Source organism: Monodelphis domestica, chromosome 2 (genome assembly GCF_027887165.1).
Source record: "Monodelphis domestica isolate mMonDom1 chromosome 2, mMonDom1.pri, whole genome shotgun sequence".
Taxonomy (NCBI): domain Eukaryota; kingdom Metazoa; phylum Chordata; class Mammalia; order Didelphimorphia; family Didelphidae; genus Monodelphis; species Monodelphis domestica.
This window is the reverse complement of record NC_077228.1, coordinates 464,968,790-464,993,593: the sequence shown is the minus strand read 5'-3', so window position 1 is coordinate 464,993,593 and position 24,804 is coordinate 464,968,790. Positions and strand designations below refer to the sequence as shown.

The following is a 24,804-nucleotide window of genomic DNA, read 5'->3' as shown; positions in this document are numbered from 1 at the left end:
CATTGCAAGAGGCTTTTTAGATACTTATGCTAAAGGTTTTTTTTTAAACTAATTAAATGAATATTAAGAAAGCATATGTACTAGTTACTGCTCCCAAAGAGGCAATATTTTATTTCCAAACATCTTAGAAATGTGGGATATTGTAGAATATAAAACAACTGCATAATTGTCAATGAATCATTTCCCTGCTTTCATTAAATTCATATTATGGAATCTATTTTCCTAAATTACTTTTTTTTAGAGAACTCCAATTTGTATTCAGACCTGGAAATTATTATATTCAAAGCAAAATGAATGATTGGCTCTACCCTGAATCAAGAAATTATGATAATATTCTTTAACCAATGCCATAGGTCCCTTTATTGTTTTTAACTCAAGGAAAAGTAAGGCTGTTTAAAGGGTAGCTTTGGAATGATTTTCTCTTTAATCTACCTGACAGTTCTTCATTCCCTCACTCCTGACCTCAGATATCCAAAATATAAGAAAAAGGGAAGAGACACAAACAGGAAGATTAATGGAAGATATTATAGAATTTTTTTTAAATATTAGGAAGAGAATGGAATTTAAAGAACTTTCCTTACATCTTCTAAAACTAAAGAAAACCAAAAAATAGTGACAAAAATATTGTTATTATTCTATAGCCCTACTTAATTTCCCCTAATCTCAAACTCTGAAATCTGTCTAATTCTTAAATTTTAACTACTAAGAGAATTCTCTCTGTGTATTTTGGCTACTTTGTACTACAGTTAGCTTCTGATTTACCATGATTTATCATAATTTACTATGATTCTGCAAATCAGAGAAAAGTACAGGAGTTCTCAAAATTTTTATATGCATAGTGAGCCCCTTTGGCAGTTTAGAAAAGTCTATAGATTCATTCAAAGAATTCTGTTTTTAAATACAAAAGAAAATATATAGGATTACAAAGGAAATCAATTAGACTGAAACATTCCTGAATTTTATACACACAAACACCCCCCATATATATGGATATATACACACACATACATGTATAAACAATTCATAGACTTTATCATGGCATAGGAAAAAAATCTGTCAATTAATGTTTATTGACTAGTGTATGTAAAGCACTCTGCTAAGTAATGGGTATATAAAGAAAACTCTCAAAGACCTCATAGTTCAATGGGGTTACTGGACTGAGAAGAGGAAGAGCTGAGTTTTATTATTTCTTTTGTTTTTATACCACTATCACTTCCCCAGAAATTTTCATACTCGCAATAAACTCTCTCTTAAAACACAAATAAATGAATAAAAGCAAGTCACACTGACTAGGTTGACCATATTCTAACTCTCGAGCCTCCCATGTCTCTCGGGGAGGAGGGAGAAGTGTTTTCTTCTTGAGTTCCTGGAGAATGAGACTGGTATCTAGGTTTTCATTCATTCCACCTCTGCTCTTAATTCTCTGGTGTAAGTTACATTGCCTCAACACACCTCTGCTTTGACAGTTACACAAAATGGACTCTAAAATTCTCTCTAAATCTAAATTTCTATGATTATGCCAGTCTATCTTACTAATTAATAGCAATAGTAGCACATATATATGTCTATATGGTGCTTACTAGGTGCTAGGCTTGTGTTAAGTACTTTACAGTTATTATGTCACTTCATCCACAGAATAACTCCTAGAGGAAGGTGCTGTTACTATCCCCCATTTTACAGTTGAGGAAAATGAGGCTAACCCCATTTTACAGGTGGGAAACTCAAGCAAATTCTAAGTGTCTGAGATGGGATTTGAACTCGTGCCTTCTTGACTCCAGACCCAGTGCTCTGTGCCATCTAAATGTACAGGTCAATATGACAGAGAACAAGGCAATCTGAATTCTTGCTCTCTCTCATTTACCTCTCTGTCACTTTGTCTCTCTATAGTAAAGCAAAAGGGTAGGAATAGTTGACGTCAAAGATCCCTTTTAGCTTAAACATGCAATTCTTTCTGATTGTGCCCATTTAATCAGGCTGAATTTAAAGCATTAACTAATTCATAGTTTCTCCTGTTCCTGATAAGTGACTTGTGTGTGTGTGTGTGAAGGCATGAATAGTGGAGACCGAAAGGACCTTAAGGATGAAGGGATAATGCTGGTGTGCTTATATATTAAAAAAAAAATAAAGGTAAACATTCACAACAATTACCTGTTCATAGTAGCTGATATTTTTCTCCGCCATCTCTGTAAATGCCAACTTGATATCATTTTGCATATTTTGTTTCCACCGGCCCCAGTCGGCTTTCAGAGCATTATTAGCACATTCTACCTTATCTTCTAGTTTTCCAATCTCTTCTGTAAGCTGAACAGAGTTTCAAAGATTAAAAAAAATCAATTAGGGAATTCTTGCAATTTGGTGATTTTTTTTCTTTTGTTGATCACATAAGATATAAATACTGTCTAAGTCTAACATGTGGAGAGCTCCCCAGGCTCAGGATTTCATACTTATAGAGAGAGCTGAATAGGAGGAAAGAACAGAGGTATAAGACAGAAGCACTGAAATAATTCTACTCCTTTGTAGTTTGACCAACTATTAGCCCATTACATTGTGCAGGGGCTTTTCTATACCACTTGTATAAAACTCAAAATTAAATGTCTATAAAAGAAATATTACATCTTAAGAGATTTATTAGTGATCATTAGAAATCAAGAAATAAAAGAGAATATAAAATAAAGACCATATGCCCAGGGCTGATTAGGCATTTCAAAATCTTCACTTACCACCACATGCTCACCAACAAGGCCAAAAAGAGGGCGGGACCCTCCATATCCCCACCCCTGACTAATATCCTCTGCCTACAGGAAGTACATAAGAACAGGAAGTCTGGGAAATAGTTCTTTTTTTAGGGCAATAGATTTTTAATTTTACACTTGGGCCCTGAAAGAATTGGCAAATATGAATGCTAAGGCCTGTCAGTAACATTTGAAAGGTCATGGGAAATGGAAGAAGTTGCAATATTTCTCTAATTTTCAAAAATGGAAAGAGAACAAAGTCTGCAAATTATAATCCAGGGAGCTTTATTTTCATTTTTAGGAATGTTCTAGAATGAGTCATTAAGTAGATTGTTGGTGACATCAAGACAGAAGAATGATTACAAAAAGTCATCAGGATTCACTTAATTCTCCCCAGACTAATCTTATTGGGTTTTTGACAGAATTACTAAAATGGTAAATGAGGCAAATAACATAGGCACAATACACTTAGACTTCATCAATGTACTTGCAAAGTATTTCAGACTAAAGAAAAAATGAAGAAACAAAGTGACATTAATAGACAAGAATTGGACTAAGATATATTCACATGGCTTCTGAACTTATTGGATGGTTTGATCCAAAGAGTAGTTGTGGAAAGTTCCATGTCGGTGGCAGAAGTTCTCAAGTGGATAATCTCAGGTTTCTCTACTGTTTTAACATTTTTGTCAGTGACCAGTATAAATACATATCTGGTATATTCACTGAATTTGCAGATGACACCAAGCCAGGAGGGCCAACAGTGGATCAAAGGGTCAGCAGGATCTAAATGATTTTTCTTATGTGAAACATTGGGATGAATCTAATAAGGTGAAATTTAAAAAGAATAAATGGAAATTTTGGGCACAAAAAAATCAGCTTCCAAAGTCTTAAACAGGCAGGCATGGTTAGGAAACATTTATTCCAAAAGAAATCTGAGGGTTTAAGTAAATTTCAAATTCTATATGAATCAGCAGTGTGATAAAGTAACCAAAAGAGCTAATGAAATATTGGGCTACACTAAGAGAGGAATGGCTTTCAGGAATAAGGACTCTCATTATTCAGGTAAAAAAGTCTGCCTTTTAAGCACTTTGCTTATGAAATGTACTAAAAACCATATTGTTATTGGCTGTATGAAAGCTTTAAGTTCAAATAAAAAAAATAAATTTCAAGTACCATATAAAATTTTTAATTTTAAAAGTTATATTTCTATTAGATATTTTCCATTTTAAAAACATTCTGAGATATCGGGAATATTGCCTTTTCTAAGAATATTGCACTAGATCTTCATTAGAAAGTTTGCACTCAATAAGTATGAATAAAAGGGAACTCTCAGGACTATTTCTGGTGCTTCTCCAGGGCCCCAGATTACCCTGAAAGGAGATAGGCTGAAAACCATTAATGCTACAAACTCTTCTCTTTATACATAATGATATGGAGATTGACCTCCTCTTCTGGTCAAAATCCTTAGCAGCAGGAAGCTTTAATCAAGCAGGAAGCAGTAAACAAGGGAGCAGTGGCCAAAGGCTTCTTGCAAATTTGTATCTTAGTACCTTGGAAGGTTATTAAGAGAAATTCAGACCAACAAAATAAATATTTGGTTTAAAGAGAAGGGAGAGTAGGCTAACAGTAAAGAGGCTGTGGTATACACCTAAATAAAATAAAGGCTACAAGGTGTGGTCTAGGAAAAGGTAATAAAGAGGGTTGAAAAGCTTCTATATTGGTGAGCTTTTAATTAGAATTTTTGAGTAAATCATTTTATTGTCTCTATATAAATAAACATCCTTAAGCAGCTCCAGGACGACAATAATAATAACATTCATATCACACTTACTATGTACCAGCCACTGTGCTCAATGCTTTGCAATTCATAGCTCATTTGACCATCAACCCCATGAGGTAGGTGCTATAATTATCCAAATATTACCAATAAAGAAATTGAGACAATTAAGTGACTTACCTAGGTTGAATTTAAACTCATGTCTTCCTGACTCCCAGACCAATATTCTCTCTACTTATTTGCTCACAACTCAATTATCAGTGCTGAGGATAACTCAGCAGCAACGATGAGCTAGATGACTGACTTTTGTCGAATGGACATTTTCAGATATTCCATAACCTTTGTGATAGTTTTTATAAAGGAGAGTCAATACTATTTTAACTGTTTCTTTTCTGTATGTGGCCTGTGAGAAGATCTCTTGGAGATACAAAGTTCCTGGCCCCAATCCGTGGAGAGTCAAGAACATGACCCCAAAACCTTCAGAAATGGTAGTTTCCCAGGAAAAGAAGTAGTGGCAAGTAGGGCTATATTGGGGTAATGAGCATGCTTGGATACCAGCTTCCTAGGCTTTGAATGCCAGGGTCCATCCCTGGAGAGGCAGTGATAAAGGCACATAAATATATCAGCCAAGGAGAATAGTAACAGAAAGTCTGAATGATGTGAGTTCTTGAACCTTAGAACCTAAAGGACTGTTGAAAATGTCTCCTCAAGAGTAAGCTGCTGAACAACCTAACACAAACCTCTTTATGGGGATAGGCACTGGGAGAAAGAAGAGAATTCCTGAAGAGTAGGAACTGATGGGAACTGGACAATGGCAGGATCAATGCCTCTCCAAGCAACTTTCTGTCTCAGGGTTATAGAGTTGGGCATTCTTTTAGAATTGAGGAGTTATTGAACATCCCTAGAAGGCTCCTAATAGCAAGAGAAAAGGGATACAAGAGGGATTTGCTGGGCATCACCATCCTTTGTGGTGGTATTTCTAGGAACACAAATTTTAGCCATAATCAGACCTTTGATGAGAAAACTGGAATTCCAGGGCAGAGATAAGTTCTTGGAGATGATGGTGTATGTGACCCTCCAAAGTAAAAATAATGGCAAAGGCCTAATATAGAAAAAGAAAAGAATCTGGACTTTGCATTGCATTTTGCTATGAGATCAGAGCCCCTCCACCACCAACACCTCACAATGATAATAAGGTTGGAATACATTGAGCAGAAATAGGAACTCTATTCTCTCAGGGGTATATGGAAAAAGAGATATTCTTGAGAGTATATCTAGATGAGAAGATTGGTAACATTTTGACTTTTTGGTAAATCTTTTTTGACATCAAGAAATCATGTAGGCTACTAACAGAAATATATAAAGTGGGGACTTGAGCTACTTTTCCTGCCAGAGCTTTAGGTTCTGGAATAAAAATCTACCCAGAAACTCCTTTATTATCAGTTCTGAAGCATCCATATAATTTGGCACCCTCTAAAATCATCAATATAATTAGGGAATTTTCATGATTAATCTCTACATTCAACATTCACAAATATGAAAAAAACTATTTTTGAGACATTGGTTGCTTTTTTAACTGGAATTTTAAATATTGGTCATATTTGATATAGTAATTAGAAAAATTATCATCATTATTTTAATGTAGCCCAGTTTTATTAAAATTAATTGTTTTGAGCATATTTGTTTAGAAATAATAGTAGATAATGACAACATAACAAGGAAAAAAGATTCAAAATACCATGATAAATAGAACAGATGTCTAGATAAGGTAATATGAACTGGGATAAATAAATAATTCCATTAGAGAGATTGATCAGTGGGAGGGTAAAGAATCCAATTTGCCTCTTTCTCCCACAAGGACTGAGCTGTCTCCCTCAGAGCATTTAAAATATGTCAGTGATGAAAACAACTGAAGTACTGCCCTCTTGTGTTTGGGATAAGAGACTTGGTATATAAACAAATAATTTAAATTGGTTGTTTGTAATAGCTATATTTACTTTTTATAAACTAGAACAGAAGCCAGTACAGGGCAGAAAATTTTAAAATTGGGGGAAAATGACTGCTTATTTAAGAAAAATCATAAACTACCACCATCCACTATATAAAGCTCATTAAAACACATAAGTACATTTGCTCTAAACTTAGTTATATTTATTGCTTGTGAACTATTTTTGGCACAATTATTTTGTTTTGCAGTGCAATATTTCAATGTTAGGAAAATTGTAAAATAGCAGAGGTGTACGTTTTAGAGTTATAAGATATTTAAATGTGTTGTCTATATTCAATCATCAGAAGTATTTCACCTATTAAATTAAAATACAGTGTAAAATGTGGGGAGAAAAGGAACTTAAGACAGCAATTTTGTAAGTCTTTAAGTCCTATGTCTATGACACTATTTCTCAGATAGGCAATATTATATAGTTCCTAAAGAAAAGGCTTCAAAGCCAGAAATACATAGGTTGCAGCCCTGCATCTGATATTATTAGTTGGACCACAGGGAGTACGTTGCTTAAATACTCAGTGCTCTAAGCAACTAACTAAACTGTTAAGTTGCAGAGAAGGTGATCTGCATAAAGAGAGGGTATTTCCTCAACTAGGCATTCCCTCAGACTCATGAAATCCCAGATTCTGTCTCTACAGCAGTCTGTCAAATATATGAACATATATACGCGGGTATCTTGTTTGTACATAATTGTTTGCTTGCTATCTCCCCAATTAGACTGTGAGCTCCTTGAGGATAGGGGCTATCTTTTGCCTCTTTTTATATCCCTAGTGCTCTTTCTTCCTCAATTCATTGAAAAGGGCAATCTTTTTTTTTTTAACCCTGATCTTCTATTTTAGAAACAATACCATGTCTTTGTTTCAAGCTAGAAGAGTGGCCAGGGCTATTCAAGGGCGGTTAAGTCACTTTCCCAGGGTCACAGAAATAAGAAGCTTCTGAGGCCACATTTGAACCTAGGACCCCCATCTCTAATCCTGGTTCTCAGGCCACTAGCCGCCTACCTGCCCCTTTCATCTTTTGTGACTAAAATTCACTTTCTCCTCATCACCACCTTTCAGGGTGGAGAGATACAGGGGTAAAAAGATGGAAAATTATGGGATAGAGTTACATGGTAGATAGCACTGAATTCTGTGGTGAGGAATAGGGTCTTCAGGATGAAAGAGTGAAAAGTCCTTTGAAAGAGCAATGAAGTGCCATGATGAGTGTGATTACTTGGAAAGACCTAGCATCCACATCTTGGATGGATTGGAAGGGGAAGAAAGCTGGAGTCATGTGGACCAACTGAGATGCTATTACATTGGCCCAGACCAAAGTAAGAAGGCTCTGACATAATGGGTAGTGATAATGGGAATGGAGTGAAAGGAAACTGAGAAATAAGAATTGACAGTGATTGATTAATGTGAGTTGTCAGTGTTGCAGAAGGACATCAAAGATATCTCTAAGGTTCCAAAAGTGAAGTTTCAGTGGTGGGAACACAATATCTCTCACATCTATATTACTCCTGTATTCTATCTAATCACTATTTCAGGCTCTAATTTCCTCTCCCATAGATTACTCTAATATGGATCTAATCATAGATTCCCCCTGAATTTACCCTTCCCTTAGTTAATCCTTCAACAGAAGTGTCAAAATAACCATCTTAATGTACTTTCCTGATTACCATACAATTTGGATGAATTATGAAATTAACCTCCTCACGTTATCCTGGAGCTCTTTGACAGGATCCTACTCATTGCCCCTGTTATATCTTAGCTCATATTTATTTGTGTATGCATTATGTTATCATAAATGGACTGTTTCACTTTCACCTTTGTATCCTTAAAGCCTATTACTGTTCTGGGCACAGAAGCAACACTTAACAAGTATTTGCCAAATAGAATGAAAAGAAAGAAAAGTGAGGACAAGGTAACTTAGCTGAGATGCTCTAACAATACTGACTAGTACATCATACCCTTTGATCTCTACCCTTCTTTTTTTTTCTCCCTTTCTCTCTCATATGCTCTTCCCTCCTTTCTCCTTTCATGACTTCTTTTGCCCTTACCAAAAGTTTTCATAGGCTTTACTTATTTCCATCATTAATCTCTAGTTATCTCTGGAATAAGAAGACTACTAAACTTTAGACAAATTCTTTTCAATTGTAAAATTCTTGCATTTGGATAACTTACACCATTATTTTAAAAGTTCAGGTTAAATAGTATAAATAATTTACTTCCTTCTGGAAAATGTTGTCTTTTCTTTTTCTTAATGAGGTGAAAATATTAATATACTAAAATTGTACATATGGCTTATTAAGTGTCAAGCACTGAACTAAACAGTTTACAATTATTATATCATTTGAGTTCAATGACAACCCTGAAATGGAAAAATTATTTTCATTTTACAGATGAGGAAACTGAGGCAGACAGAGGAGAAATGACTTCCCCACAGTCACACAGTTAGTGTCTAAAGCCAGATCTGAACTCTATCTTCTAAATCAAACATGATGTTTTTTAATATTATACTGTTAGAATAAAAGTAAATATACTGGCTTCTGAGAAGTTAAGAAATGAATCTTCCTTTGAAGTCTCCATGGAGCTCTCTAATGCTGAGGCAGTACAAAATATTTTTCTTTGACAATATTCTGCTTTAAATGACTAATTACAGCACAATACCCACTATATGATAAATTAAATGCTAAGTCCAAAAAGTCTTTTCAATTTATCTCTAAATATCTGGAGGACTGAAAATATTATTAATCAAACAATATATCCCAGTGTAACCAACCCACACACATCAAGATTGCCTTCATTTCAACCTTAACATTGGCCTTGCCTATTCCTCCCACCACTAGATCAATTGATCTGGGAGTCACCATCCACTACTAATTTCTCCAAAACACAACTTCTATAATGATGCTACCTTGATTTTCATTTCTCCCCACCTCCCTCCCACACACACACACACACACACACCCCTTTTCTGACCTTAGCATTACTTCCAGGCTCAAGATAAGGAGAATATACACTTAGGAATTCCAGAATTTAAAATTAAATCAGTATAAGCGAAAAAAAAAAAGAAAATCAAGGCTCTTATTCTGTATAAAATTAGAGTGGCTTGGATAAGAAAGTCCATCCATCAAAAATAATTCCCCTTGTAAGACAATGTGGAAATGCATATTGCAAGAAGTATGTTCCTTATTTAAATTAAACCTTATTTATTTATTTAAAGTAACCTTATTTGAATTAAAAATTAAATTATAAAATTAAAATAAATTAAATTAAGAAATTAAACCAAGTATAACAGTTAGGGAACTCAATCTAGAGTCAGAAAAATATATCTATATATATAGATAGATATATCTCACCTGAGATATTCATAAGTTGTGTAATCTTGGGCAAGTCACTTAACTATTCTACAGCTAAAATTCTTCATTGATAAAATAAGGTAGGTGGATTTATTGCCCTCCAAGGTCCCTTACACTCCAAATCTATGCTTTCTGGATAAGATGACATAGTAAATCCTTTTTTTCTTTTTTTTTAAGGAATCAAAATATTATATGGTAGAAGAATTTAACTCTGGAGTCAGAAGACTGGGGTTCAAATCTTATCTCTGACATATTTACCTATATGAATATGGATGTCATTTTCTCATCTGTAAAATGAATGGGTAGGACAAAATAAAGGATCCATTTCTCTTTATAATCTAGGCAGCAAAGGAGCATATTGGACAGAATGCTAGTCTTGGATTGAGGAAGGCCTGAATTTAAATCCTTGATGTAGGATTTACTTACTGGCTGTGGGAAATCTAGGCAAGCTCCTTTCAATTTTAGTTTCCTTATCTGAAAAATGGTGATACTGGTAGCACTTACATTATAAGATTGCTGTGAGAATCAAATGATATATGTTCATGACTGCAAACCTTAATGCATTATATGAATGATGACTATTATTACTAATATTCTGTGATACAAGTTGTATCGTGGGATATGGGGAAATTTAGTTTCATGGCTGGGATGCAACTCCACTGCTAGCATAATCAAGAGAATCTTAACTCTCTGAGGTCATATCTATATGGTTTTCTAACTGTTCTCCCATTACTCTCCAGTTCTATCACTGATATATCTCTTTACCTCTTGTTTTCTCTGAGTTATCCACACTTGTAGTCCCTAGACTCTCTTATCTCTCACCAAATGAAAGTGTTTATAAAAAGCAAAACTTTAAAATAAACCAGGTACAAAAGGTATTTTTCAATCACTTCCTAACCTTTTCTTTTAGAATTTTCTACTACATGTTAACACTAAAATGTAGATTTTCTGATGTATAATAGAATGAAACCATTTTTAAAGTGGAAAAATATTTTTAAAGTTTTTGACAAGAAGATTGTCCCAAGTATCTTTCCACCTTTCTGTTAAGGACAACTTTCCTCCTACTACAAGGTTTTGATTTCGAGTAGATGGAAAATTACTCTGGTCATAGCTTACTCATAGTACGTATGGTAATAATATATTATAGAGAATGATGTTTGAGGTCTAAATAATATATTCATATATTATATATGTAAATATACATATACACGTAAATATAAACATATAGTACATATATGTGCATATAGCTCACTACTATGTAGTTCTATATATTTTGAAAAGTGTTCTACCTATAATCTGATAGAATTTGCTAATCATCTCCTGATGCTGATCAAGGACCAAAAGGCAACTGAGCAAATAAAATTGGAGCTCTACATCCAGGAGAGTGGTCCAGTGGGAAGAACATTGGATAAGGTCGAAGGACTTGGGTTCAAATCATGACTTTACTCCTCACTACCTGTGTAACCTTAGGCAAGCCTCTTCATCTCCCTGGACCTTATTTTCCTCATCTATAAAGTGAAAATTGGTCTAGATTTCCTCTAAAATACTTTCTAACTCTTAAATTTAGGATCCTATAATTCAGTATCTCTTTTCTTTTAACCTTATTTATTTTGCCCCCTGATTGTATACTTTTGACTCTTTTGAAATGATGGCTGTTATTAGTAATATTAAGGTTTCAAATTTTTTGCAAATTTGATAATTATTCCATCAATAGTTTTATCCAAAGTACTGATAAAAATATTGAACTACACATATAGATAAATTTCTAAGGAATTATATTATAGACATGATTCTGAGTAGATAATGACCTACCACGGCCTGCTTTTTAGGGCCAATAACTCAATTAGTTCCAAATTCACCTAAATGTACTATATTATCTAGCCAGTATAATTATGTTTATCATCATCTTATCCACAAGATAATCATGAAGACTTTGGATTATATTCTGTGATTAAAGCATGTAAAGTACTTTGCAAATCTTAATATGTCATATAAATATATCAATTTTTTAATTTGCTATTTCCTTCGCAAGTCTAAGATTATTCTCATTGGCTGAGAAAACAGAAGGAATCACGTTCAAGTCTCCTCAGTTGTAAATGTTTTCCCCTGTCCCTTTGAAGATTCAGCTTTTACTGGATTTATCTCTTGACCATCATTGATAAATCTGCTTCCTTGAAAATTTCCTCCTTGGAAAAAATGATCTAAACTTAATTCCACTATTTCCTTAGTACCTCTGTTCTAAACTCCTTTTGATCAAATCTCTCTTACCAATAATATACTGAAACTGCTCTCTAAAGCTGTACCTCTGAAACACATCCAATGTCCCATGTTAATTGTTGGTTTTCTTGACTTGTCTGCCATGTTTGATATCATTAACCATCTACACCATCTCTATCCTTACTTGTTAATCTCTCCTCTGTTGGCTTCAGAATCACTAGTTTAAAGTTCTCTTCTGAAACGATTAGCATTTTGTAGTTTACCTGTAAAATGAGGGCATTGGGCTCAAAATCAGTAGTCTTTTAAGATCTTTTTCAATTATAATTCTATGACCTATTATATGCCTCATCGATTCTAGGCCATATTCTTAGCAGCAGGGATACATAAACCTTTCTAAGAGCTCATCTTCTTCCATTATTATCCAAAGATCTATCCTTATATCCCACCCTCATTTCTATCAGCAATGTATTCACTTCCTTTGGTTGTAAATGCTGTACCACTTCTATGCAAATGTCTTCTGAGTTTATACATCTAGATCTACACTAGAGCCTTAGATCCTCATTGTTGCTCAGTCATTTCAGTTGTGCCCAACTTTTCAGAACTCCATTTGAGGTTTTCTTGGTGAAATACTGCAGTGATTTGCCTTTTCCTTCTGCAGCTAATTTTACAGATGAGGAAACAGAGCCAAACAGGGTAAAATGACTTGTCCAGGGTTCCACAGCCAATAAGTGTCTGGAGTCATTTTTGAACACAGCAATATGAACATTCCTGACTCTCTCCATCCTCATGGTCCAGATCCCTATTACTGTGAATCATCAATGAATCCTCTGAAGTGTTTGCATTACTTGGATGTTTACAACTTACTTCCACTGCAATGAAATAAATTACAGTATTTTACATAATTATAACTCTGAATAGTGAAAATTTGAAGACAAGTAACCACTTCAAGGGATTCATTATTTACACTAATAAAGTATTTACATGAATAAGGTACCAATTGAATTTATGGATATCCTAATTCTTATTTCCAAACACCTCTGAGATGTATTAGATCATAAGATCCCTAAGGGTAGGTGGTAGACCCATTTTGCATCTAATCTTTGTATCTCCCACAACACTGAACATAATGTTCTGTACAGGTCAATTAAAGTCTGTTCTATTATCTTCCTTCCCAGTTGGTCTTCTGCCACAGAAATCAGGAAGATAGTACCAAACAAGATATCAAGGATCCTTACCCCTCATGTGTCTACCTAGAAGAATTTGCTAACACACAGCTAGCAGGTATCCTAGAATACTTCTCCTGGATAACTATATAAAGAAGAATCAGTCATATTCCCTTAGCTGCTTTCCTCATGATTTTTCCATATAGTTCATTTGCAAGTTATATTGCTTACAAATACATGCATATAAATAATATAAGCAAATATAGTTTTACAGCACCAAATACTGTCTTACTATATGACTTTTTCATTTTTCACCAAAATAGAAAAATCAACAGAATATGCTTATTCACATGGCAAAATCTCTGGTATTCAGAAAAATAAAGATTTTTTTAAGTTCTCAAAAATATAGCAGAATGTACAATATCTAAATATGTGGATTTTAGAATGCCACTAAATCACAAGACAATACAATTTAAAAACAGTCCTAATTTGACACATTGTTTTGAGGAAAAAAGATATTAATTTAATTGTAGGAGAGAGAGATAAGAGTTTAAGTGTAAAATTATAGTGTTTTCTTAAGTATGAGAGAAGAAAGATAAGTCTGAAGAATCAAATCCCTGAACATTCTGGACTATGTATCACTCTTTAGGCATAGACATGATTAACAAGCTGATCCTTTTAAGATACCTTTGAATGTATCATATTATTCTTTTATTTTCAAAAAGAAGCCCTTACCAATGAAATTCCTCACTTATTTGATGGGAAAAAATAAGATGGATTCTTCCCACAGTCTTTCTGGAAAAGGAAATAATGAAAACTCAGAAAATCACAAAATATAATTCAAAATCCAAATCATTTCTCTTAAAATTAATATAATTGTTAATAGTCCAATTTTCTTTTGGCAAAAGAGGAAACTAAAGAACAAAAGGGTTAAGTGACTTGTTTGAGCTGTAGACAAAGTTAGTGGTGCCTCTTCCATATTTGTTTCTGCCTAACTTCTTTTATTAGAATTTGACATGTCCTGTTTTTCTTTTCTTAAATAGACATGAAGTATATTTCTAAAAGATAAAGCCTCAGACCTGATGTTTTTCTTATTTATCTTCCTGAAAAAACAAATAGTCAGCATTTAGAGTAGGCTTGGAAAATGATGTAATCTATTGATTTTTGTACTTCTTACATTATTCATTATTTCTCTAATACATAAAGGGGCCATTATTTTCTGAGTAGGTATTCCTTACAATGACATGGATTATAGCTTCTTACAACTTGGTAGAAGACTTCATATTTCACAGAGGTTATGGATGTGCTGGCATACACTTGTCCTTTGCAGAGTCTGAGCTTGGTTGATTGCTTGAGTGTTGGAGTTCAAAGCTGTAGTAGGGCTCAAGAGATTGGGTATCTTCACTGTCTAGCACTATGGTGAGCCCTTTGAGGATGGGGAGAACAATTTGACTGCCTGCAGAGTGGGGGAATTGTTGATCAGTTATGGCACTGGGTGCATGAGTGAATGCTGTTCTTCCATCCTGGGCAAGACAGTGAAATATAATATAAAAGAAGTTTCCAAGGCCAAAATAATTCACTATTCCATAGCTAACCAAGCAACAAGCCTCTGAGCAATTATCTAAACTAGTCAATGAAGGACAAGCAGTTCTCTGAACCTGTACCCACAGCCTCTGCACTTTGGTGGAATCTGCAGGAGTCTGAGTTCCCCTGACATAGTTTCAAGAGTCAGTATCAGAGTAACAGTTTCATAAAAGATGAAGAACCAAAGATGGTTACAAGCTGACTCTTTTTCAGACTTTCAGAGAGTTGTAAACTATTCTGTGGCCTTGTTTCAACATACGTTTTCCTAGTTGAATTTCAACATTCCTCTATTCTTCATATACCCCTTAACTCTTGAAACTTGAGGTATCCAGAAGGATAAGTTTCTCTATCCCAGTCTCATGAAAGAATATCATGTCTGGATAAAGTAGTCAAATCGTCCCCTTTCTGTCATTCTAAACAGCTTTTGAAATGACATCACCATAAATTATCACCAACACATACAACCAGAAAATTGACAGTGATTCATCTATTGCATAATTTCCAAAATTCCTGTTTCCATCAGGTCACTACCAAGTTGTAAATAGGTTAGAAATTGGGATTTTATGAGTATGGGAAACTCTCTGGAAAAAGAAACTCCCTCTTTAAATACCTTTTAGATTAGGAGATTCCCAGGGCACTGACAAGTCAAATGATTTTTGTAGAATCCAACAGCTAGTATATATCAGAGCCTGAATTTGAAACAAATTCTACTTGATTCTGAAGTTAGCTCTCTATTCATGTTGCCATGGTGCATCTTCAAACATAAGTATCTGACTTTTGACTTTTTAAAAATCTTTTTGTTAATATCTTTTGCTTTTATATCAATCACATCTCTAAATATAGTTCTTCACCCTTCCTCTACACAGGAAGCTATCCCCTCGAACAAAGAATATAAAATTAGAGATAAAAAATAGTAAAAATACATTGAGTCAAACAGTATATGCAATTATTCACATCTAAATTTGCCCACCTTTCAAAGAAAGGAAGGAGATATAATTTTTCTGCTCTTCCCTAGAGTTATGTTTGGTCATAAAATTACAGAGCTAGCTTTCTTTCTTTCTATTTCCATTTATATTTAGTGAACTTCTACATTGTTTTCCTGGTTCTATTCTTTTCACCTTAACACCAGCTCATATGTCTTGCCATGCTTCTGCAATCTTTTTATTCACTTTTTCTTAGGTTACAGTAATATTTGATTGCATTCATATGCTACAATTTGTTTAGCCATTCACCACCTGATAAGCTTTGTTTGCCCATTTTTGCTACCACACACATACACACAAAACCACTGCTATCAAAAACACCTAAAAGGACCTACATGAACTGCTGTAGAGTGAAGTAAGCAGTACTAGAACATTTCACATGGTAACGGCAATTGTAAACGACCTAGCTCTTCTCAGCAAACAGAATGATCCAAGATAAATCTGAAGGATTTATGACAAAGAATGCTATCCACCTCCAGAAAAAGAACTGGTGGAGTCTGAATGTAGATTGGAAGCATACTATTTTTCACTTTATCTTATTCATGTGTTTTTATTTTGTAGTTTTAGTTCTAAATGACTATTCTCTCACTACTTGACCAATACAGAAATATGTTCTGAATGATCATACATGTATAACCCAGATCAAATTGCTTAGCATCTCAGGAAAGGGATAGAGGGAGAGAATTTGGAACTTATAATTTCAGAAAATTTATGTTAAAAATTATTATTACATATAATTGGGAAACAAATATTTTTATAAGACATGGTCATAAATATTTTGGTGTCAGGCTTTTCTTTATGTCTTTGATCTCCTTGGAATACATATATATGTATATATATATATATATATCAAATGTAATAGATCAAGTCATAGCTCCCAAAAAGTGTATAAGTATGCTAATCTTCTTATAGTCCCTCCAATATTAATCTATTTCCATCTTTTGTCATATTTACAAATATGCTGGTTGGTAAAACTTCTAAATCAGAGTTTCTTAAGTTGAGAGTCAAGAACTTTAAATAGATAAATAGATAGATAGATAGATAGATAGATAGATACCCACATATATTTCAATATAACTGATTTTCTTTCCATATATTTCTATATATTTTATTTTATTGATTTAGAAACATTATTCTGAGGACTCCATAGGTTTCACCAGACTGCCAAAGAGATCTATGACAGAAAAGTGAAGAACCATGTTCTAAGCTGTTTTCATTTGTAGTATTTCTTTCTTTATTGTCAATGATTTGCAGCAATCTTTCATATAGTTATTAATAGTTTCTAGCTTATATTTTTGAAAACTATTTGTTAATTTTATTGGAATAGGGTTTTCATAGGAGCATTAGAATGTCTTTAGTACAGAGTACTCCTGGGGGAGTAGTGGAGAACTCCCTCTTATCAATGCAGGCAATCATCTTTTCTGTAATTTATAGTCTTAGAGAATTTCCTAGAGCAGAGGCTGATTGGCCTGAACCAGATTAAAATGCAATTGGGAAACGTTCAACAAAGTGAAGAAAAATACAACAGAACATATATAATGTTAACCTGTGATTTTTTAATCACATGGACCTTAAAGGATCTTTACATATGGTTTAATGGCCCTATTTCTAGTTGAGTTTGATTCCATTGGCCTAGATTACTAAGAAAACTTGCCCAGAGTCAGAGTCATTATTATGTCCTTTAAACTCTGGCCTTTCTGACTTCAAGGATGATTCTTTATACACTATATCACATTGTCTTATTTTTGTGTCATTATCTATAATAACATATCATACATTTATTCCTTCTATATTGCAGATATAAGACCTTTATCAGAAATATCTGATGCCAAGCTTTTTTTTCCCTCCAACTAGCAATTTCCATTGATACACTGATTTATCATTTTAGGTTACTGCTACCTGTCTTTATATAATTCTTGTCTGTCTCAGAGGACAAGTAATCAAACCAAAGGCAGAAATTAAACCTGTTTACCTCATTTTACATAAGAAAGTGCCCTCTATAACAAATGTCATTGAAACTGATGGTTTATTGTAATAATAATAATATGCACACACACATATATATTTATATTCTTCAATAGTCTATATTAATAGTCCTTAGTTATGAAAAAATTTCCCATAATAAGAATCTACAAAGGTGGGAATACGGATGATGTCTACAATATACTCATATTAAATACTAAGCTTAGATCAAAATAAATTAAATGAGGTATACTTAGCCTTCTCCCCATACAAACACACCTTTGTTGAAGCTAGGGGTTATAGATATGGAACACTGCAAATCAACATTTTTTATATTAGAATTTTTGATATATAAGAATTTCTTCTGAGTTTTAACCTCAAATCCTTGACATGAGTAAAAAATCATCCTGTAACACATACATCTTCTGCAATCCTCTGGGATTCAGAAATTTGTTGATAGAAGATAAGATGGGAAGAACACTTCCTTAAAGTGAATAGTAATTTGCTTTGGGGAAAGAGGTTTTTATTCCACACAGAAACACTTAATAAATGCTTGTGGAAGGCCTGCATTTTCCTCATTGTGCTCAGGATGCTTCTCTTTACTTGCTAATTGACTTACAGTCAATATCCAGAAATCCATAAGAGATAAATCCAAGAAGGGAGCATGGGATAAAGCTCATGGCTCCCTATATCTATACACAAATGTATAATGTATGGGTATCACGAAAGTGAACTAGAGAAATTAACACTAAAAAGTAAATTTTACTACAGAGGCATCTCAGAGTTGGAGGGATTAAAACAAAGATCTGGTTCTCAAAGGATATAACTTATTCAAAAGAAATAGTATAGGAAAAAGAGAGTATAGAATTTCATTAAAAGAAGCTATAGCATCTTGGGAGGTTACTTTGGGAAGCATTTTGACAAAATCAACACTAGGGTGGGGAGTGATCATACCATAAGTGTATACTGCAGACCACATAGAGAAATTTAGGAAATAGATGAGGAGTTCAGAATGTGAAATGCACAAAGAGGAGAATGCATTTATTCATAGAACAGCTAATAATTTTCTAGATTCACCCTATAGATAGCTTCATTCTTCAAAAGGCAAAGAGAAAATAATAAGGACCTATTCTTTTAGATATAATTATCACTGACAAGAAGGAACTAGTTGCTGGAGTGGAATGATAGGAACCTTCAGAGTAAAATGACTAGTGCAATTTGTGATTTGTGATAGAGAGAGAAAATGGGCTGTCTGACACACATCCTTGATTTGGGAGGAGAGATTTCAAAGAGTTCAAGAGAAAGCCCTGATAGAAGTAACTGTTAGGCCTAAAATTCTGTTGGGGGAAGGGAGGAATGATGATAAGCTGTCAAGAATGAAATTCTGAAAACAAAATGCCCATGTTCTGAAATTTAGAGATACAATTATAGAGATACATTTATTACAGTGGTCTTGGCATAACAAAAAGAAATCAATCAAAAATAACTGAATATATCCTTTGTCATAGACACTCTGGAGGATGCAAGATGTAGTCTCTCAATCGAGTTTCTCATTCATACAAAAAACTAAATGAAAAAGGAAATATGAACATCTTTTGGAATACTACATACATCTGCGCTAACCATCATATCTACTTTGAGTAAAAACTTGAACACTGGTTCACCACAACCTCAGAGATAATATTCACAAGGCATAGGGTGGAAATTACCAGACTTTTAAACTATTCTATAGTGCTGTCTGTGTTGTTGTTAAACCATTAAAGATGCATAGCTTTCATTTTCCTTTACAAAAATAACTATAAAAATTGACAACACCTCTTTCTCTGCTGCCTGCCTTACAAATTGCTTCACCTCCACGCAAATGAAGCATCCTTAAAATGTAGGCTGTAGGAAGTTGGGTTTCTATATGCATTCTAAAATGAGTTGCTCCTAAATGTGGTAACTTGGTAATACAAATTGTCAGTATCTAATAAATATTTAGAAGCAATCAAAAAATATTCTGCCTCCTCCCCACACATCTCACATCTAATTTTCTGATAAATTACCCAAGCACTTTGAAAACTGTCATCTATAAAACCCATATGGTCAATGATCAGGTTTTGACTTACATTAGGAATGGTAGTTTAAACAGATATTCAATTAGCCACCTAAAGGATAATTTTCTTTCCCCAGGTTACAACTCTCAGTCCTTGACTTATTTAAGAAATCTAGCTCCACATCACACATTACCAAAAAAAAAAAAAATGAATGTGAAATGTCTCTGAATTTTCAGTCACATGAGTCATCGGCAGAAAAAAAAAATTCATGCACTCTCAAAGGTTACCTGAAAAATCTACCCTTAATCTATGGATCTCTAGGAAACTGAATTCTATGCTAAAAAGGATGCTTAGAACTATAGAAGCTGCTTTCAATTTCTTATATATCAGTAAGTTTTTACTGAGTTTAAACCTGAGGACCATTAACTTGTTTTAACTAACAATATTTTAATATTTTTGTTTCCTTTGTAATATTATGTATTTATTTTATTTAAAAACATTATTTTGAGGAGTACACAGATTTGATCAAATTGCCAAGGATCCATGACCCAAAAAATGGTTAAAAAATCTTATAAACTTTTATGCTGCTCTTGAATAGTAAAGTTCTCCTAGGTTTCCCTTATTAATAACGTGATTCATAGGGCACTACATTAGTGAGTCCAAGAGATTGACGTAATAACTTAACCCTGGCATATTTCTATTTTCAAACTTCAAATTCCAGGGTATGGTACATATTTACAGAGAAGACATGCTTTATGTCTCTAGAGAGTTTCAATTTGTTATTTCAGTGACATTCCCATTAACAATAGAAATAGTTATATTGTCCTCCATCACAATAGTCCAGTAATTTAGAAATCTGATTTAATCTGTATGAGTATTCCTCTTTCAAATGAAGCAAGATCACAACCATACTATAAGTTAAAATGGCTTTCAAGAGTTGCTGTGCAAGAAAAAAATTAATAACTTGTTGCCACCTTGGTGATGAGATACCCCAAATTTATGCAGGCCAGTTGCAGTTAAAATAGCAATAACCTAGCACTGCCTTTTCACTTTGGTTGGACCTGAAAGAGCTTGAGCTGTACTCAAAGAATTTGGGGACCCCATGGTTACCTCCACTCCATAATAGGAAGAGGGCACTATTATCATACTACATAAATGAGAAATGCTTTACATGTACATATAGCCCAACAACTTTTGAGCTTCTGTTTTGGGATAAATTAAATATTAAATATTCTATGAAAATGTTGATGTCAGAAACATTCCCTTGGTAACATCTACCCATGTCATTTTTGTTCATTTCAGATCTGTCATTTCCAGAAAGCAAAAAGAGGTCCATTGTGCTTCAAAAAGCACTTGGGAGCTTAACAGACATTCCTGGATGAGGCAGAGTTGGCAGAGATTCAAAGAAACTGATCAAGGAGGTATGTATGCCATCTGAACAATCTATTAACTTATCTTACTGGGCTTAATTAAAGTCAGGAAGTCCAGAGTTTAAATTCCCCTCAGACACATTCATTGGCCAGACATGAGCAAATCATTTAATAGCTCTAAATTTCAGTTTTTTTTATTTATAAAATATGGATGTAATTAATGCATTAACATACCTCACAGGGTTATTGTAAAATTTACATAGCTAACATATGTTAAGTTCCTTTCAAAAATAAAAGATACACATATGTAAAAATTACTATCCTCCTCTTCAATCATACTGTATATTTAATGGAATTCATATAGAAATAATAGTGGGAAAAGTTGGATTCATACTATCATTCTTTTATATTTAATGTTAAATTAATTATTGCAAAGGTAGGTAAAAATGATGGTTTCTTGTAGATTACTAAAATTATTGAGCTATGAGCTCATGTGCTATTAAATAAAAACTTATTTGAGATAGCTTCAGTAGTGGATAGGATAAAAGTGATAATAATATTTACTTTGTCCTATTTCTAAAAGATTATGATTTCTTCCATTAGGACAATATATTTCAAGGCCATTCCATGTATTTATTAGTTTGTTATTTCACAAAATTTATTAAAGTATAACCTTAACATGTTATTAATAAGAATAATAGTAAGATCCATAAATTTACAACCAAAGCAATATGATTAAAGAATCCATTTTCCTTTAGCATAATAAATGTACTGAGAAAAAGTTCTGATTTGTATCACCAGATCATTTTCTCAGGGAATTTGCACATTTTGCTAAATGTCAAAAGTATTTATTTTTATTAAATAGATGCCTTATGAGGGAAAAAAAAACAGCTCATTCATTCAAAACTCTAAAACTGCAGCTGATATACAACATGACTGAGCATTACAAATATCCCTTATTTATTTTATAGCTAAATGTGGAAGGGAATTTTCAAACCAGAAATCATATCTGTGAAAACTATGGCAAAACTGTAATTCTTTGTAGACATCTCCAAATTTTTCTTCTCTGAGTTTTTCCTAGGACCTTTATTTCCACCATAATGATAACGAAAATTCAATCGTTTTGCAGGTACTAGAACATCCTCTTTCACTGAAGAAAAGCTTAAGCTATTCTACCACCTCATAGAACATCTTTTGAAGCACTCCACATCAAGCAATTTTCTATTTCTGCCTTTACGTGACCTTATTTAACTTCATCCTACCAACCTGTTTCATTTCATATTCTTCTCTCTCTAAATACTATACATTTCCCAAGCAAGGTGAAACAGTAAAGGTATTAATGTCTTTAACAAAGTTACTACAACTTTGTTTCCCTGGTTTGTTGTTTCCCTTGAAGACCTTCTGTCATCTGTAGCCTTGGGAGGAGGTGTAGGGAGTATGGCAGCTATCTTTACATACTGTAAGAACTGTCATATAAAAGAATATTTGGACTTTTCATTGGGTCAGAGGGCAGGGCTATAAACAATAGATGGAAGCTAAAGAGAGATAAATTTAGGATTCAATGTAATAAACTCTGAGTGACTATCTACCACACAGCATGCAAGGCATATGCTGGGTGCTGGACATAGAAAGATAAAAATGAGAGTCCTTTCCATCAAGGATCTTATATTCTATTAGGGATGGGGAAAAGATATACAACATGTACAGAGATAAGAAGATAAAAAGGTATTATAGGAGAGAAAGCATTAAGAACTGAAGCATTTCAAAAAGAGGTACTGCTTTGGCTTTAAGGAAGAAAAAGATTCTCAATACTGACTATTCAGTATACCACATTGTCTCTCACCTTACATTATTCATAACTTAATTGTTGACTCCATGGACCATATCACATGTGACAGAGGATGGCACATAAGAAAAGTGCCAGGCTGAAGAGTGTGTGAATCTGATCACCTCAATGGGGGAGGGGTCCCAGGAGGTGGGGAATGTTGAGAGAAACCAGAAGATTCTGGCTGGGATTTCAGTTGGTTTCTCAGTTTGGAGAAGCTGAAGAGAGGGGGCTGATTAAGACTTTCTCTTGAGGGTTACCCACCTTTTTCCTGCTAGTGACTGGAAATCCTTCCCCCCAACATTTCCCAATTGAAAGTCTACTGAAGAGGAACCTGAGAAAGACATTTTTGAATCTCTGTCAGACTTGACCTCAGCTCCTGTTGCCCTGGGTCTGAACTGTGGCCAAGGGGCCGAATTCAGGGTTAGTCAACTTGACTATCTCTCAGGGGGCTCAGGCTGCCAAAGCCCGAGTTCCCCCGAACTCAAGGAGGGAAGGAAAAGGGGTTAGAGAAGGGACCTCCTTTCCCCACTTTTCTTTCCTATTCTTTCCTTGTCTGCCATTCCTTTGTTATATGTTATATGACCCTGGGCAAGTCATTTAACCCCAATTACCAGGGGTCCATACTGCTCTTCAGCCTAGGAATCAATATTTACAATCAATTTTAAGTCAAAAGGTAAGAGTTTGTTTGTTTGTTTTTTAAGTGATTTTCCCCAGACAACATGGCTAATAAGTACTGGAGGCAGGACTTGACCTTTGATTTTCCTGATTCCAAGGCCAGGTTTCTATCCACTATACCCTGGTGTTTCTCAAACTAAAAGACTAAACCAAAGTTAAGGCCAGTTGTCTTAATGGAGTTAGGAAGACCAAAGCTTTACCCAGTCAGTCATCTCCTACTGTTGTTACTTGCCATACTAAAGGTTCACTGATGTAGTTGATGTGACCCCTAGAAATCATTGCTCCAACTCTCCTTTCTTAACTGACTATAACTTTATCTGCAACACTCCTCTAGGCATTAGTGCTTTCATTTGAATGTGTCTACACAGATGGATCTAGCTGCCTTAGGCAGGCTTTGGTGGGAGGCCCAAAGAGCAGTCTCAGCTGGGTATGTAAAGATACAGCCCCGGGGGTTATCTGTAGAGTGGCTCCCCCAGGGTTGTCATGGAGATCAATCAGCCTATCTGCAGTTCTTTGCCAGGGTCACCATAGTTACTATAAGGGAGCTGCTCCCTAACTCAACCTCAATGGGGTGGGTTACCATGGTTACCCTACCACTTGTGAGAGTAACCAAGGCTTGCATATTCCTAAAGAAACTCTGGCAGGTTTTTCCCCTTAGGAAATAGGAGATAAATGCATTAAAAGCTGAAAATGTGTAAATGCCTAAACATTACACCATTCATTTCCTCCCAGGAAGGTTTTTTTTTTTAATGTTTTGGGACTGTTTTGATTTCATGTTAATGGTCAGCAAAATATTTAGTGTATACATCATACCAGAAATTATTTTCTGGCTTCCTCCTTCTCTCCCATCTCTACCTACTGAAATATTTTTTTCTTTTTTTCAAGGGCTAAAGTTTTTGCTGATCCCACAAGTGATCTTCCTCAAATCTTTCTGCCCACTCTGCACTTCTCCAACCCTTAGGAAAAAGGATTAAACAACTATTAAATTCCAATTATTGTTTGAAGCATGTGTGTATGAAGAAGTCTCTGCCCTCAAGGAAATTATATTCTAATTAGTGGAGACAAGTATATAAGTGAATGGTGTCAGAAAAGGAGGATTATGGCTTGGAAAGTTACTGAGTTTGGTTAATGG

General features: G+C 34.3%; 1 protein-coding gene across 1 annotated transcript in view; it reads right to left on the bottom strand.

The window, feature by feature from the left end:
- Positions 1–24,804, bottom strand: part of SNX7 (sorting nexin 7) — a 102,545-nt gene that overhangs the window by 14,746 nt on the left and 62,995 nt on the right. Inside the window, exon 8 of the mRNA XM_007485014.3 lies at positions 2,149–2,301. Within this exon, the coding sequence (XP_007485076.1) occupies positions 2,149–2,301 (153 nt within the window). The remainder of the gene's footprint in view (positions 1–2,148; positions 2,302–24,804) is intronic.